Source organism: Choloepus didactylus, chromosome 16 (genome assembly GCF_015220235.1).
Source record: "Choloepus didactylus isolate mChoDid1 chromosome 16, mChoDid1.pri, whole genome shotgun sequence".
Lineage (NCBI taxonomy): Eukaryota > Metazoa > Chordata > Mammalia > Pilosa > Megalonychidae > Choloepus > Choloepus didactylus.
The window spans coordinates 59,163,994-59,181,084 of record NC_051322.1 but is presented as its reverse complement, the minus strand read 5'-3'; the positions used below and the strand labels follow the sequence as shown (position 1 = coordinate 59,181,084).

The 17,091-nt window shown below is 36.7% G+C and overlaps 1 protein-coding gene across 5 annotated transcripts in view; it reads right to left on the bottom strand.

The window, feature by feature from the left end:
* The window catches only part of LOC119511085 (N-acetyltransferase ESCO1-like), a 78,669-nt gene that overhangs the window by 14,329 nt on the left and 47,249 nt on the right, over positions 1–17,091 (bottom strand). For 4 of the 5 annotated variants that reach the window (XM_037805505.1, XM_037805507.1, XM_037805506.1 and 1 more), the window contains exons 2-3: positions 15,479–15,576; positions 13,100–15,241 (exon numbers count right to left, since the gene is read on the bottom strand). In XM_037805505.1, coding sequence (XP_037661433.1) covers positions 13,100–14,650 — 1,551 coding nt within the window. In that variant the 5' untranslated portion in view covers positions 14,651–15,241; positions 15,479–15,576. The remainder of the gene's footprint in view (positions 1–13,099; positions 15,242–15,478; positions 15,577–17,091) is intronic. The other variant, XM_037805509.1, reaches the window with a different exon arrangement.

The following is a 17,091-nucleotide window of genomic DNA, read 5'->3' as shown; positions in this document are numbered from 1 at the left end:
ACTTACTATGATCAACTGTTTTCATCAGCTTTCTCTGCTTCTTTTAATTTCAAGTCTTTTGGAATTTTATCTCCAAATGGGAATTGCACTTAGGCCAAGATGATTTGTTGGTATTTTCCCTTAAAACAAACAACAAACAAACAAAACAGTATTATAATGTTATCGATCCATATCACTTCAAATTGAGGGAGAGAGAAAAATAACTTATTTTCTATTTAACACCAATAAATCTTAACTTTCACGGGGGAAAAACAATTAAGGAAACTATAATTTACAACAACAACAAAACAGCTACACTACCCTACTATAGGTTGAATAATTTTTAAGTTTTAGCCTTGTGAGTCATGGTCTGTCCTAGATACTATTTATTGGTAATACATAAAGCAAAGTAAGTCAGACTGAATTTAATTACAACATTAAAGATAAAACAAAAAGCTTTTAATCTATTTAAAAACACTTCAACATATTGATACGACCCAGTATTCCAAGGTGTAGGGTATTGTCAAACACCGCTGCTGGGAGTATAAACAGGCATAACCATTTTAGAGGGAAATTTAGCACGCAAGATAAGTCCTACAAGCTATAAATTTTATCCTAATGATATAGTCACACAAGTGGACAGAGATACTTGTGTTTATTGCAGGATTTTTTTTTTAAATACAAATAACTAGAAACAACCACAATGTCCAAAGTGGAGAACAGTAAAAATTAACCATGACACTTTTACACAATGAAATCTAATGCAGAATTTAAAAGACTGATGTAGAACTAAATGTATAGAGGTCGAAAGACATCCATAATACATTGTTTAAAAAAAAAAAGCATAAAACAGTATATATAGGCATAGAAAAAATGTATAATGAAGGAGAAAGTGTATCTCTGTCTTTCCACACGAAAAACTGAGGGTTACTAGCAGAACTTTTTAGAGAAAAATCACCCAAACCTAACACTGATAGATACAAAATCCCTTTAGTTATCATATTTACACTTAAATTAAACTAATACCTTACCTGTTATCACTGGTTTTAAATGTGTGGTTATTGAGTATACTGTGCTGTTTGGAAGCTGAACCTGTAACTTAATCAAGAAGATGAGTTATATATTAAGCTTTGTACTAGTTCTCCATCTAATGATCAAAAATCACTATATAGAAAGAAAAAACTCAAGGCACTAAATGTCTACTTTAAATAAAGACCATATGACATATGATGAACTCAGACTGCTCTTCTTACTTAGACATTACTCCTCAGAGAAGAGCAGAAAGGCTGTTTTATATCTGGACTACAGAACTGCAAGGAGATCTAATGGTAGATTAACAGGATTTTACCTCTAGTTTCACCAACCAATTACTAACACTGAACAATAAAGGAAATAGTGTAAATGCTTTCATTATTATACAATCTCTAAATGGAAATAAATTCAAACATTTCCTTTTTAAAAAATTATACTCTGGAGTTTTAATCTCATTAATAAATGTAATATCAATTCACTTTATTTTCTAATGAATAAATGCATTTCTCTTATTTATATGACACTTTCCCATATCCACCAAGAGAAAAAGTTACATAATATACAACGGCAGCAATTATCTGACTTCAATCTTTTGTTCCAAGTATACCTTTCCTTTAGCAGAGGAAACAACAGAAATTACAGATTTCTTTTTTATATCCTCAAGGTGCTTCACCCAATATATGTGACCAAAACCCCATTCAAACAGTTCAAATAACATATTGTCAAGAAAACTTCGCAAGACTGTATGGTATAATGGGAAAATTGCAGCATTTATTAATTCTGAATTCTGAAATATTAAATTCTGACAGAATCACTGAGATAGAAAATTGAGTATTTGATAGTTAAGCATAAAAATCTGAAGTGGTAAAGTCATCTATACTTGAGAAATATACTGCCACCATTAACGTGTAACTAATTAAAACTTCTTGAGAAAGTAAATCACAAAATAAAAAATAAAACGAAAAAAAGTTTGGGTAGGGAGTCAAAGGTTATACGATAACAAGCCCAAAAACCAAAGCAATTCTCCCAAAGAACGGGGGGTGATAGTCACACATTTGACATAGAAAAGCAATGGTTAAGAAGGATTAACAGGCATATTTGGTAGAGGATGGGGTTTCCTGTTTATGGTGACAAAAACATCTTTAAACATCGTGAAATTCGCATATTTTCAAAGCATTACCTGGAAATTTACTCTCGCCTGTATCAATTTTTGCCTGAAGAAGCAGAGTTGAAACAGCAGTGGTGGTTTCCACTGGACTGTTTTCAAGTTTGGATTCCAACACAGACTGAAATTCTGAAAACATATAATTCAAAATGTTGATATTTACATTTATATGAACCTTTGAGTCTTTATCCCAATACACTTTCAATAAATTTTAACATACTAAGAAAATTTAAGGAAATACTTTATATAAAGAGTAATTCATATAGGCATGCCTTAAGAGTCTAATCTGTGATCTTACCCAAAGCTACCCTCTCTAAGCATCAGATACAAACATTCCACTTCATGAACAATTTAAGACTTAACTCTCCCATTAGATATATTTTCTATTTACCTGGCTCAGTATCTTTGCTCAGAGTTTCATCTATCTAGATCTGTGCTATCTAATACAGTAGCCACTGCCACATGTGACTATTGAGCACTAGAATTGTAGTTAATTCAAATTGAGATGCACTGTAAGTGTAAAACATACACTAGCTTTTGAAGACTGATACTATATAATTTTGAGACCAACACTGTATAATTAAAAGAGCAAAATTAGAGGTGGCCACAGGAAAAGTTTTTAATGATGTATGGTTTCTTTTTTTGCATTCTCCTACCTCTCCCACAAGTATAAATGTGGCTAGGGTCTGAAGCCAGTCAATCTCAGTTTAAATCCTGGCTCCATCATTTATTAGGAAGTCACTCAAGCAAGTTACTTAAATTTCTGAGTCTCATTTTCCCCGCCTGTAATAATCTCTTTTACCTAACAAAGAAACAGTGCTTATTAAATGAAAGCTGTTAGGACAGTGAAACTGAGCTACCTCACTTCTTAGTGTTTATGAAGTGATGAGAAATCTAAGTAACTACTATAATGTAAATTCCTTAAAGGCAGAAAAAAAATATCTTCTGTAGCTCTAGCACAGTGTCTTGGATGCAGCGTGTACTCAAATATATGTCTTGAATGATATGGTCACCACCACATTTCCTAATCACTCTGATAGTGATCACATTGTTGATACTGGTGAAAAACATTGGAAATAACCTAAAAGCCATTTAATAGAGTAAAAAATAAATTGTGGTACATTCTTTTCTTTACAGCTATTAAATACTCACATATCACTAAGTATCAAATATAATGTTGATTGTACAAAACCAAGTTGCAAAAACATACACATGGTAAGTTGAGATTTATGCAAAAATTTAAAACACAAAACAGTGCTAAGTATTCTTTGTAGCTATATATTCACACACAAACACACACACACAGTAAAATTATAAAAACAAAAACAGAAAAGATCCACACCAATTAGAATGTAGGGGAGGGAAGGGAATGGCATGAATAGGGCAGTGGGGTCTTTTTATCTATAATGCCACTTTTATCATTTGAAGTAATTCAACAAAATGTTAATTTTTGTCATATTTCACTGGTAGATACATGAGCGGATTCTCAGTATCCACAAAGAATGTTTGGAATATTCAAGAATTTCAAAATGAAAATAAAACTTTTAACACAGCAAACTGTTGTTCCCAATAGGACTGCATGAAACCAAAGCACAATTCAGTTAAAGCAATTTTATAAAAGGCCAACAGAACATAGTCTAAAGTAAGCATTTCCTTTCTATTATAGTTTAGTCCAAAGGAATCTATTACATTTCTTATCCTTCAATACACTCTCCTTAAACTGTGTGCCTTTTGAGTTTTGATAGCTATTCATTCAACAAGGAGTTAGAAGATATACTCTGCATGTAACAAAAAAGTGGTTATCAATTTCCTGACCAAAGACACAACATGAACAGCAAGCCATCACATCTCTCCAAGCATCCACAACTTACTACACAGACTACCACTCACTTACTTCTAATTACTAACAGGCTAGTTCGTGAAATCTATCTTGAAATAGTTATCTTTCAATTGATGCTTTCATTTTCATTTGTATGGAAAATGAAATAAAACGGTATCTGTTCCCTTTAAATTCACTTTGACTTTTAGTCCATGAGAACAGACATAGATCTATTTTCCTAGACTAAAATGTCTCAAAAGAGAATTTACTTCCAAATCAGGGTGACCTGAGTTTTTTCTCTTAAAAATGATGGATCTTTGCTCAAATGATCTTCTAACAGAGTTATGTTACTACTGTAGAAGAATCCTGGGATAACATCAGAACACCTGAATTCTAATCCTATTTGTACCACTAAATATGTGACCTAAATAACATTCTTCTGTGGCTCTAAGGTTTCTCATCTATAAAATTAAATAATTAACATAAATAAGTGGACTTTAAAAAAAAAAAAAAACCATATGCTAGAGCTCCAGTGTTGTATGCATGTAAGCTTTCTGCTTACTGGTTTTCTATAGTGATATTCCATGTGATTTCATTTGAAAGGGCTCAGCTACTTTTTATAGTCTCAAAACCACTTTTGCAGATAATCATTAATATCTTCCAGATAATGATTCCGTTTTTCATTTTAAAAATTCATGACCACTACAAATTCATTCTTCGACTGAAGCCTGAATTATTTACATCTTAACTTAATTCATTTGCCAGCTGTTCAAAATACCCACAAAAATCAAACTAAAAGCACAGTTTTGGTTTTGGTTTTTTTTTTTTTACTTCTAAAATTTTACAGGGGATGGGGTGGGAAAGTTGATTTGCCCCACTTTAAGTTCTAGGTGTTAATCACTATGAAATATATTTTCTGTGATTACAGTTAATAGAAAAAGGGAATAAATCCATGAATTAAATTAAAAAGAAAAGCCAGAATTCAATAAATTTATGCTTTATATAAAATAAAAATGAAGGGTGAAATGAAAATGAATAAATTGTTTATGTGAAAATGTGAAACATCTAAAGGAGTCAACAAGTTCTTCTATCACCAAATAACTGGGTTTAATAAAGCTCTGCTAACAACTTTATAGGATACCTTAATAAATGAATTAGACTTTATTCTTAACCTAAAATACGTTGTAAACATATTTCTTATTAAAAAGTACTCAGGGAGGCGGGGCAAGATGGTAGACTGGTGAGCTGTATGTTTTAGTTACTCCTCCAGGAAAGTAGGTAAAAAGCCAGGAACTGCGTGGACTGGACACCACAGAGCAATCTGTCTTTGGGCATACTTCATACAACACTCATGAAAACGTGGAACTGCTGAGATCAGCGAAATCTGTAAGTTTTTGCGGCCAGGGGACCCGCGCCCCTCCCTGCCAGGCTCAGTCCCGGGGGAGGAGGGGCTGTCAGCTCCAGGAAGGAGAAGGGAGAATTGCAGTGGCTGCTCTTACCGGAAACTCATTCTACTGATTCAAACTCCAACCATAGATAGACTGAGGCCAGACACCAGAGACTCTGAGAGCAGCCAGCCCAGCAGAGAGGAGACAGGCATAGAAAAAAAACAACACGAAAAACTCCAAAATAAAAGCAGAGGATTTTTGGAGTTCTGGTGAACACAGAAAGGGGAAGGGCGGAGATCAGGCCTTGAGGCGCATATGCAAATCCCGAAGCAAGGCTGATCTCTCTGCCCTGGGCACTTTTCCTTAATGGCCCTGGTTGCTTGTCTATTAGCATTTCAATAACCCATTAGATCTCTGAGGAGGGCCGTTTTTTTTTTTTTTTTTTTTTTTTTTTTTAAATCCTTTTTGCTTTTTCTAAAACAATTACTCTAAGAAGCTCAATACAGAAAGCTTCAAAGAATTGAAATTTGGGCACGTCAAGTCAAGAGCAGAACTAAGAGAGCTCTGAGACAAAAGGCAATAATCCAGTGGCTGAGAAAATTCACTAAACAACACAACTTCCCAAGAAAAGGGGGGTGTCCGCTCACAGCCACCATCCTGGTGGACAGGAAACACTCCTGCCCATCGCCAGCCCCATAGCCCAGAGCTGCCCCAGACAACCCAGTGTGACGGAAGTGCTTCAAATAACAGGCACACACCACAAAACTGGGCGTGGACATTAGCCTTCCCTGCAACCTAAGCTGAATGTCCCAGAGCTGGGAAGGGGGAGCAGTGTGAATTAACAGAGCCCCATTCAGCCATCATTTGAGCAGACTGGGAGCCTCCCAACACAGCCCAGCAGCCCAGAACTGCCCTGGGGGGACGGCACTCACCTGCGACATAGCACAGTCATCCCTCAACAGAGGACCCGGGGTGCACAGCCTGGAAGAGGGGCCCACTTGCAAGTCTCAGGAGCCATACGCCAATACCAAAGACTTGTGGGTCAGTGGCAGAGACAAACTGTGGCAGGACTGAACTGAAGGATTAGACTATTGCAGTAGCTTTAAAACTCTAGGATCATCAGGGAGATTTGATTGTTAGGGCCACCCCCCCCTCCCCGACTGCCCAGAAACACGCCCCACATACAGGGCAGGCAACACCAACTACACACGCAAGCTTGGTACACCAATTGGGCCCCACAAGACTCACTCCCCCACTCACCAAAAAGGCTAAGCAGGGGAGATCTGGCTTGTGGAGAACAGGTGGCTCGTGGACGCCACCTGCTGGTTAGTTAGAGAAAGTGTACTCCACGAAGCTGTAGATCTGATAAATTAGAGATAAGGACTTCAACTGGTCTACAAACCCTAAAAGAACCCTATCAAGGTCAGCAAATGCCACGAGGCCAAAAACAACAGAAAATTATAAAGCATATGAAAAAACCAGACGATATGGATAACCCAAGCCCAAGCACCCAAATCAAAAGACCAGAAGAGACACACCTAGAGCAGCTACTCAAAGAACTAAAGATGAACAATGAGACCCTAGTACGGGATATGAAGGAAATCAAGAAGACCCTAGAAGAGCATAAAGAAGACATTGCAAGACTAAATAAAAAAATGGATGATCTTATGGAAATTAAAGAAACTGTTGACCAAATTAAAAAGATTCTGGACACTCATAGTACAAGACTAGAGGAAGTTGAACAACGAATCAGTGACCTGCAAGATGACAGAATGGAAAATGAAAACATAAAAGAAAGAATGGGGAAAAAAATTGAAAAACTCGAAATGGACCTCAGGGATATGATAGATAATATGAAACGTCCAAATATAAGACTCATTGGTGTCCCAGAAGGGGAAGAAAAGGGTAAAGGTCTAGGAAGAGTATTCAAAGAAATTGTTGGGGAAAACTTCCCAAATCTTCTAAACAACATAAATACACAAATCATAAATGCTCAGCGAACTCCAAATAGAATAAATCCAAAAAAAACCCACTCCGAGACATATACTGATCACACTGTCAAACATAGAAGAGAAGGAGCAAGTTCTGAAAGCAGCAAGAGAAAAGCAATTCACCACATACAAAGGAAACAGCATAAGACTAAGTAGTGACTACTCAGCAGCCACCATGGAGGCAAGAAGGCAGTGGCACGATATATTTAAAATTCTGAGTGAGAGGAATTTCCAGCCAAGAATACTTTATCCAGCAAAGCTCTCCTTCAAATTTGAGGGAGAGCTTAAATTTTTCACAGACAAACAAATGCTGAGAGAATTTGCTAACAAGAGACCTGCCCTACTGGAGATACTAAAGGGAGCCCTACAGACAGAGAAACAAAGACAGGACAGAGAGACTTGGAGAAAGGTTCAGTACTAAAGAGATTCGGTATGGGTACAATAAAGGATATTAATAGAGAGAGGGAAAAATATGGCAAACATAATCCAAAGGATAAGATGGCCGACTCAAGAAATGCCTTCACGGTTTTAACGTTGAATGTAAATGGATTAAACTCCCCAATTAAAAGATATAGATTCGCAGAATGGATCAAAAAAAATGAACCATCAATATGTTGCATACAAGAGACTCATCTTAGACACAGGGACACAAAGAAACTGAAAGTGAAAGGATGGAAAAAAATATTTCATGCAAGCTACAGCCAAAAGAAAGCAGGTGTAGCAATATTAATCTCAGATAAAATAGACTTCAAATGCAGGGATGTTTTGAGAGACAAAGAAGGCCACTACATACTAATAAAAGGGGCAATTCAGCAAGAAGAAATAACAATCGTAAATGTCTATGCACCCAATCAAGGTGCCACAAAATACATGAGAGAAACATTGGCAAAACTAAAGGAAGCAATTGATGTTTCCACAAAAATTGTGGGAGACTTCAACACAACACTCTCTCCTATAGATAGATCAACCAGACAGAAGACCAATAAGGAAATTGAAAACCTAAACAATCTGATAAATGAATTAGATTTAACAGACATCTACAGGACATTACATCCCAAATCAACAGGATACACATACTTTTCTAGTGCTCACGGAACTTTCTCCAGAATAGATCATATGCTGGGACATAAAACAAGCCTCAATAAATTTAAAAAGATTGAAATTATTCAAAGCACATTCTCTGACCACAATGGAATACAATTAGAAGTCAATAACCATCAGAGACTTAGAAAATTCACAAATACCTGGAGGTTAAACAACACACTCCTAAACAATCAGTGGGTTAAAGAAGAAATAGCAAGAGAAATTGCTAAATATATAGAGACGAATGAAAATGAGAACACAACATACCAAAACCTATGGGATGCAGCAAAAGCAGTGCTAAGGGGGAAATTTATAGCACTAAACGCATATATTAAAAAGGAAGAAAGAGCCAAAATCAAAGAACTAATGGATCAACTGAAGAAGCTAGAAAATGAACAGCAAACCAATCCTAAACCAAGTACAAGAAAAGAAATAACAAGGATTAAAGCAGAAATAAATGACATAGAGAACAAAAAAACAATAGAAAGGATAAATATCACCAAAAGTTGGTTCTTTGAGAAGATCAACAAGATTGACAAGCCCCTAGCTAGACTGACAAAATCAAAAAGAGAGAAGACCCATATAAACAAAATAATGAATGAAAAAGGTGACATAACTGCAGATCCTGAAGAAATTAAAAAAATTATAAGAGGATATTATGAACAACTGTATGGCAACAAACTGGATAATGTAGAAGAAATGGACAATTTCCTGGAAACATATGAACAACCTAGACTGACCAGAGAAGAAATAGAAGACCTCAACCAACCCATCACAAGCAAAGAGATCCAATCAGTCATCAAAAATCTTCCCACAAATAAATGCCCAGGGCCAGATGGCTTCACAGGGGAATTCTACCAAACTTTCCAGAAAGAACTGACACCAATCTTACTCAAACTCTTTCAAAACATTGAAAAAAATGGAACACTACCTAATTCATTTTATGAAGCTAACATCAATCTAATACCAAAACCAGGCAAAGATGCTACAAAAAGGAAAACTACCGGCCAATCTCCCTAATGAATATAGATGCAAAAATCCTCAACAAAATACTTGCAAATCGAATCCAAAGACACATTAAAAAAATCATACACCATGACCAAGTGGGGTTCATTCCAGGCATGCAAGGATGGTTCAACATAAGAAAAACAATCAATGTATTACAACACATTAAAAACTCGAAAGGGAAAAATCAATTGATCATCTCAATAGATGCTGAAAAAGCATTTGACAAAATCCAACATCCGTTTTTGATAAAAACACTTCAAAAGGTAGGAATTGAAGGAAACTTCCTCAACATGATAAAGAGCATATATGAAAAACCCACAGCCAGCATAGTACTCAATGGTGAGAGACTGAAAGCCTTCCCTCTAAGATCAGGAACAAGACAAGGATGCCCGCTGTCACCACTGTTATTCAACATTGTGCTGGAAGTGCTAGCCAGGGCAATCCGGCAAGACAAAGAAATAAAAGGCATCCAAATTGGAAAAGAAGAAGTAAAACTGTCATTGTTTGCAGATGATATGATCTTATATCTAGAAAACCCTGAGAAATCAACGATACACCTACTAGAGCTAATAAACAAATTTAGCAAAGTAGCGGGATACAAGATTAATGCACATAAGTCAGTAATGTTTCTATATGCTAGAATGAACAAACTGAAGAGACACTCAAGAAAAAGATACCATTTTCAATAGCAACTAAAAAAATCAAGTACCTAGGAATAAACTTAACCAAAGATGTAAAAGACCTATACAAAGAAAACTACATAACTCTACTAAAAGAAATAGAAGGGGACCTTAAAAGATGGAAAAATATTCCATGTTCATGGATAGGAAGGCTAAATGTCATTAAGATGTCAATTCTACCCAAACTCATCTACAGATTCAATGCAATCCCAATCAAAATTCCAACAACCTACTTTGCAGACTTGGAAAAGCTAGTTATCAAATTTATTTGGAAAGGGAAGATGCCTCGAATTGCCAAAGACACTCTAAAAAAGAAAAACGAAGTGGGAGGACTTACACTCCCTGACTTTGAAGCTTATTATAAGCCACAGTTGCCAAAACAGCATGGTACTGGCACAAAGATAGACATATAGATCAATGGAATCGAATTGAGAATTCAGAGATAGACCCTCAGATCTATGGCCGACTGATCTTTGATAAGGCCCCCAAAGTCACCGAACTGAGCCATAATGGTCTTTTCAACAAATGGGGCTGGGAGAGTTGGATATCCATATCCAAAAGAATGAAAGAGGACCCCTACCTCACCCCCTACACAAAAATTAACTCAAAATGGACCAAAGATCTCAATATAAAAGAAAGTACCATTAAACTCCTAGAAGATAATGTAGGAAAACATCTTCAAGACCTTGTATTAGGAGGCCACTTCCTAGACTTTACACCCAAAGCACAAGCAACAAAAGAGAAAATAGATAAATGGGAACTCCTCAAGCTTAGAAGTTTCTGCACCTCAAAGGAATTTCTCAAAAAGGTAAAGAGGCAGCCAACTCAATGGGAAAAAATTTTTGGAAACCATGTATCTGACAAAAGACTGATATCTTGCATATACAAAGAAATCCTACAACTCAATGACAATAGTACAGTCAGCCCAATTATAAAATGGGCAAAAGATATGAAAAGACAGTTCTCTGAAGAGGAAATACAAATGGCCAAGAAACACATGAAAAAATGTTCAGCTTCACTAGCTATTAGAGAGATGCAAATTAAGACCACAATGAGATACCATCTAACACCGGTTAGAATGGCTGCCATTAAACAAACAGGAAACTACAAATGCTGGAGGGGATGTGGAGAAATTGGAACTCTTATTCATTGTTGGTGGGACTGTATAATGGTTCAGCCACTCTGGAAGTCAGTCTGGCAGTTCCTTAGAAAACTAGAGATAGAGCTACCATTCGATCCAGCGATTGCACTTCTCGGGATATACCCGGAAGATCGGAAAGCAGTGACACGAACAGATATCTGCACGCCAATGTTCATAGCAGCATTATTCACAATTGCCAAGAGATGGAAACAACCCAAATGTCCATCAACAGATGAGTGGATAAATAAAATGTGGTATATACACACGATGGAATACTACGCGGCAGTAAGAAGGAATGATCTGGTGAAACATATGACAACATGGATGAACCTTGAAGTCATAATGCTGAGCGAAATAAGCCAGGCACAAAAAGAGAAATATTATATGCTACCACTAATGTGAACTTTGAAAAATGTAAAACAAATGGTTTATAATGTAGAATGTAGGGGAACTAGCAGTAGAGAGCAATTAAGGAAGGGGGAACAATAATCCAAGAAGAACAGATAAGCTATTTAACGTTCTGGGGATGCCCAGAAATGACTATGGTCTGTTAATTTCTGATGGATGTAGTAGGAACAAGTTCACTGAAATGTTGCTATAGTATGTAACTTTCTTGGGGTAAAGTAGGAACATGTTGGAAGTTAAGCAGTTATCTTAGGTTAGTTGTCTTTTTCTTACTCCCTTGCTATGGTCTCTTTGAAATGTTCTTTTATTGTATGTTTGTTTTTTTTTGTTTTCTTTTTAACTTTTTTTTTTCATACAGTTGATTTGAAAAAAGAAGGGAAAGTTAAAAAAAAAAAAAAAAGAAAAAAGACAAACAAGGAAAAAAAAAACGATGTAGTGCCCCCTTGAGGAGCCTGTGGAGAATGCAGGGGTATTCGCCTACCCCACCTCCATGGTTGCTAACATGACCACAGACATAGGGGACTGGTGGTTTGATGGGTTGAGCCCTCTACCATAAGTTTTACCCTTGGGAAGACGGTTGCTGCAAAGGAGAGGCTAGGCCTCCCTGTATTTGTGCCTAAGAGTCTCCTCCTGAATGCCTCTTTGTTGCTCAGATGTGGCCCTCTCTCTCTGGCTAAGCCAACTTGAAAGGTGAAATCACTGCCCTCCCCCCTACGTGGGATCAGACACCCAGGGAAGTGAATCTCCCTGGCAACGTGGAATATGACTCCCGGGGAGGAATGTAGACCCGGCATCGTGGGATGGAGAACATCTTCTTGACCAAAAGGGGGATGTGAAAGGAAATGAAATAAGCTTCAGTGGCAGAGAGATTCCAAAACGAGCCGAGAGATCACTCTGGTGGGCACTCTTACGCACACTTTAGACAACCTTTTTTAGGTTCTAAAGAATTGGGGTAGCTGGTGGTGGATACCTGAAACTATTAAACTACAACCCAGAACCCATGAATCTCGAAGACAGTTGTATAAAAATGTAGCTTATGAGGGGTGACAGTGGGATTGGGAATGCCATAAGGACCAAACTCCACTTTGTCTAGTTTATGGATCGATGTGTAGAAAAGTAGGGGAAGCAAACAAACAGACAAAGGTACCCAGTGTTCTTTTTTACTTCAATTGCTCTTTTTCACTCTAATTATTATTCTTGTTATTTTTGTGTGTGTGCTAATGAAGGTGTCAGGGATTGATTTAGGTGATGAATGTACAACTATGTAATGGTACTGTAAACAATCGAAAGTACAATTTGTTTTGTATGACTGCGTGGTATGTGAATATATCTCAATAAAATGATGATTAAAAAATAAAAAAAAAAAAGTACTCAGGCACATTTACTATGCATAATAAAAATGGATTACCTTAACTGGTGTTGATTCAAAAGAATGATTCATCTGATTATCCAATGGTGGTTCAGTAGAAGGTTTTATCTGATTATCCAAATGACAATTTTCAGGATCCCCTTCTGTGGTTTTATTAATTTCAACTGTAATATCATTATTTTTAACTTCTTGAGAATTAATTTCTTTCATTTTTTCATGATGGCAAGTTATGTTTTTCTCATCATGTGGTTTTGTCCCTAAAAATGTACTTTGAGTCACTGGATGATGCATTTCTAAAGCTGGTGGTGAAAAACTGGTTCTTAACAAGCCCAATTTAGGGGAAACTTGAGAGTCCAATTTATTTTGCTGTACAGAGTTGAATTTCGAGAGTTTAATTTTAGTCCAGTTGGAATTCTTCTTAGTTGAGCTGTTTATTCCATTTAGTATACATTTCACAGGCTTTGTTTTCCTACTGGGGAAGAAACGATTACACTGAACACCCTGATTTGTTTCCTTCTGATGAAGTATTTGTCTTTCAACATCAGTCTCCTCCAATTTTATTTCTGTAGGCTTCTCCTCTTTTGTAGCTTCCATTTGTGAAGATTCTCTTTTTACCTCAACAGTATCAGACTCAATTTCACCAGCAATTTCTTCACAGAGCTGGAGAATGCTACCTCGTTTGCTCTTTCTTGCTTGCTCCAGCTCATTTTCTATGCTTTGTTCAGGCACTGATGGCTGTGGACATTTTTGGGATTTTGCACAAGCATTCACTTGGGTATTAACTGACTTGGCCTTCTCACTTTTTTTAGAGACCAATGAAGCAGCCATGTTTGATCTTTTTACCTCAGAAGTTGTTACAGGCACAGGTTTTATATCCTCTTTTCTATCAGTCTTCTGAAGACACTTTTCAGATTCTTGTTTGTTCTGAGAACTACAAATATAAGCTGTCTGATGCTCTACTTTGCGTTTTTTTCCTTTGGGAGAATTTATTACTTCATTAATTACCGGGTTTTCATCTTCTTTAGAGTCAGGTATTATATCCAGTATTTTTCTTTTCACATGTTTTTTATTTGTTTTAACTTTAGATTTACTTTGCATATTGCTACTATGCTCTTTTCTTGTTGGTGGTAAACTCTGTTTAACTGATTGAACTTGACTCTGAATTTCTCTACTGCGCAAAGACCTTGTTGACACCTCTGTTAACTGTTGTAGTCTTTGTGATCTCCGGTTAAGCTGTTCATTTGACTTAAGGGTTTCATATATTGATTTTTTCTGAGATGATTTTTTCTTTTTTGCAGATTCTTGGTGCGAATGTCCTTTTACAGTCATCATGGTACTATTAATGGGTTTAGTAGCCTTCTGATCACTAGACGCTGCCTTTGCTGACCTTGTACTCATGCATGTCCCCAGTTCAGGCTGATTTATTTTACTTTCACTGGAAGATTTAACCAATGACTTTACGGTTTCCTTTGGACCTGATTTTTTTGCTAGATTCTTTTGAGAATTTTGATTTTGTGCTTCTAAATTCTTATCTTCATTTTTTTTAATAACTTTAGAGGAATTTTCCTTTGATTTCTGCTGAATGGACATCGTTCCTGAGTAAGGTCCTCCTTTTCTGAGTAGTTTTTAGAGGATTTTTGTGTCCTGGTAGGTGTGAATGCTGAATGTCTAGTATTATTTCAGAAGAGCAGGTCTTAAAATTCTGACTTTAACTAATGCTGAAGTGCATTTTCAACAAAAATACTCGTTGCTTCAAGTAAGGTTTCTGCCATTTCTAGGATATGAGAAAAGTTGGTATGAATGTGGAAAGATATTTGATTTACTTTGAGTAAGGCAATAAAAATCTTAAGAAAATTAATTCTAATTTGAAGTTTTTTATGAAAAAAATGAATAAATTCAGGTTCAAACTGTTTTGTTAATTTTTCAATTAATTTTGGTATCAGGCCTAGTCCTACCACTGGAGGAGTTATTTATCACTGACCTGTCTGTTTTGACAAAATTTTTGAAAACTTTTTTCTTCTGAATTCTACAGTTACCGGACTTTGATTCATTTGAAACATGTCTTACAGCTAAAACGTTTCTTTCCTTGTTTGCTGAATCTCTTGGCCAGAAGCTGTTATTTAACCTCCTCCGTTTAATAAAATACTTTGCTAATACAGATTTCCTTTTGTGCTGTTGTTTCTGAAAAAATTAAAAAGAAAAATTAAATTTTGTAAAATCTACAAGATATGGCAATGCTAATCCTAGACAGAAATAATCCTGACTTACATAAAATCTAATTCCTCCTTTTGAATTAGTTTGTATAATTAAGACATGTAGAATGAAGTATGCCAAGCACATTCTTATAACTAATCAACAACTTCTTTTATGTAAGCACAAAATAGTTGAAAGTCAGTCTATTCTTTGAGATTTACTTACAGTTCTTTTCCCACAAGGTAGAATTGATGTTTCAGCCACCATAACTCATAAAACCTTGACAAGATCATTCCTTATGTTCTTATCACATTACTCAGAACCTAAAAGAAAGACAGAAGTGTTTTTTAAAATGTTTAAAAGGAACAAAGATGCAATCATTCATTCACCCCTCACCAATATAAAGCTCTGTAATTCTATCCAAGCCTACCAACAGTCTTATTATTTTTTCAGAGCACATTTTATACATAGCATTTAGTTTTTGTATTTCTAACTTGAAGCAAACTATGGAACATGCATCCAATGCAAGAGTATGCATGCACTTTATATTGAGAAAAAAAAAAAGTTTTACAACTCTGTATAGATATGCATTTAGCCTCCGAAGAGAGGTCTGGTCTGGAGCAGAAAGCAGCCTCTAAATCTTTGGAGTTTCCCCTGACTGCAGTATCTTTTGTTCTTCATAGTGGCTGTGGACCACACCTGACAGTTTACATGCTAATGAAATGACAGAATGGGGCCTACCAAGGTAATCTTAGGGAGGGGGTTGGCCATACCAGAAAGACCAACCATAAGGGTGTCGGGACTTTGAGCCACATGTCAGCCGACCTTTCCAACCTCCGGGTGAGAAGATTAGAGGAGTGGGCATTGATTCCATCAATCATATGTACAAGCTCTCAAATATGACACCAATCAAATGCAGGGTTCTCTGCTCGATGCATATAACAGCCAGTCTATGGCACCAGAGTTTCAAAAAGAATAAAGAACTTCCTGCATTGCAAAGCAAGGAGAATAGATGGCCTATCAGCCTAAACTCTGTCTCCCTTAACAGCAGTAACTCTAATAGTTTTATAGTATCAAAAGATGGGCAGTTTTTTAGAATGAGTATAATGGCTCAAGATGACAAAGTTAGAGTTGATTTAATTATTGAGCACGCGCAGACTGATTACATGCTGTGGCAGCCCGCGGCCTGAGTAAAACAGGCCTGCAGATCTTGGAGCACAGCAACCTGCGTGACCTAGGCAGCTGATGTTTAACCTATTGTCTTTCTAAGTCAGTAAACAGAAAAAGGGTAAACTGATGTTAAAATAACTTTATGGGAAGCAGGCAGGAGGTGAGAGGCTTGCAGTCTCACAAAAAGAGCAAACTGTAATTGTTTGTTATTCTAGTCCTTCCTGCACCACCCCTCAGGTCGGAGTGACCCCTTCCAAGTCTAAGCTCCCCCTACCCTTAGGAATGACTTTGGAATACCTTTGTCTTAAACCCTTATAAATGGCTTGCTGCCCTCTTTGCATCTGCGGTCGACTTCCCTGCGAATACAATGCCTGCCCAGTCTGAGAGAGCCGTCATGATTTCTCTGTGACTTCTCACCCTGTAAGTAAGCCCTGAATAGAATTTCATGTATCAGAAAATTCTCGTTGTCTTCTTTGGCCTCTGGACTGGCATAGCCCTCACATGCTGTGACACGTACTTTGTCACAAAACATAAGTAAGAAAATGAAAGCCCTAATATAATGACAAGAATGATTTTTAATATTATGACAACGTACAGGTCACCTATAGGTTAAAATTTAAGCTACTGTGCATATCAGACAGGCCAATTTTACCCAGATCTAACTCTTG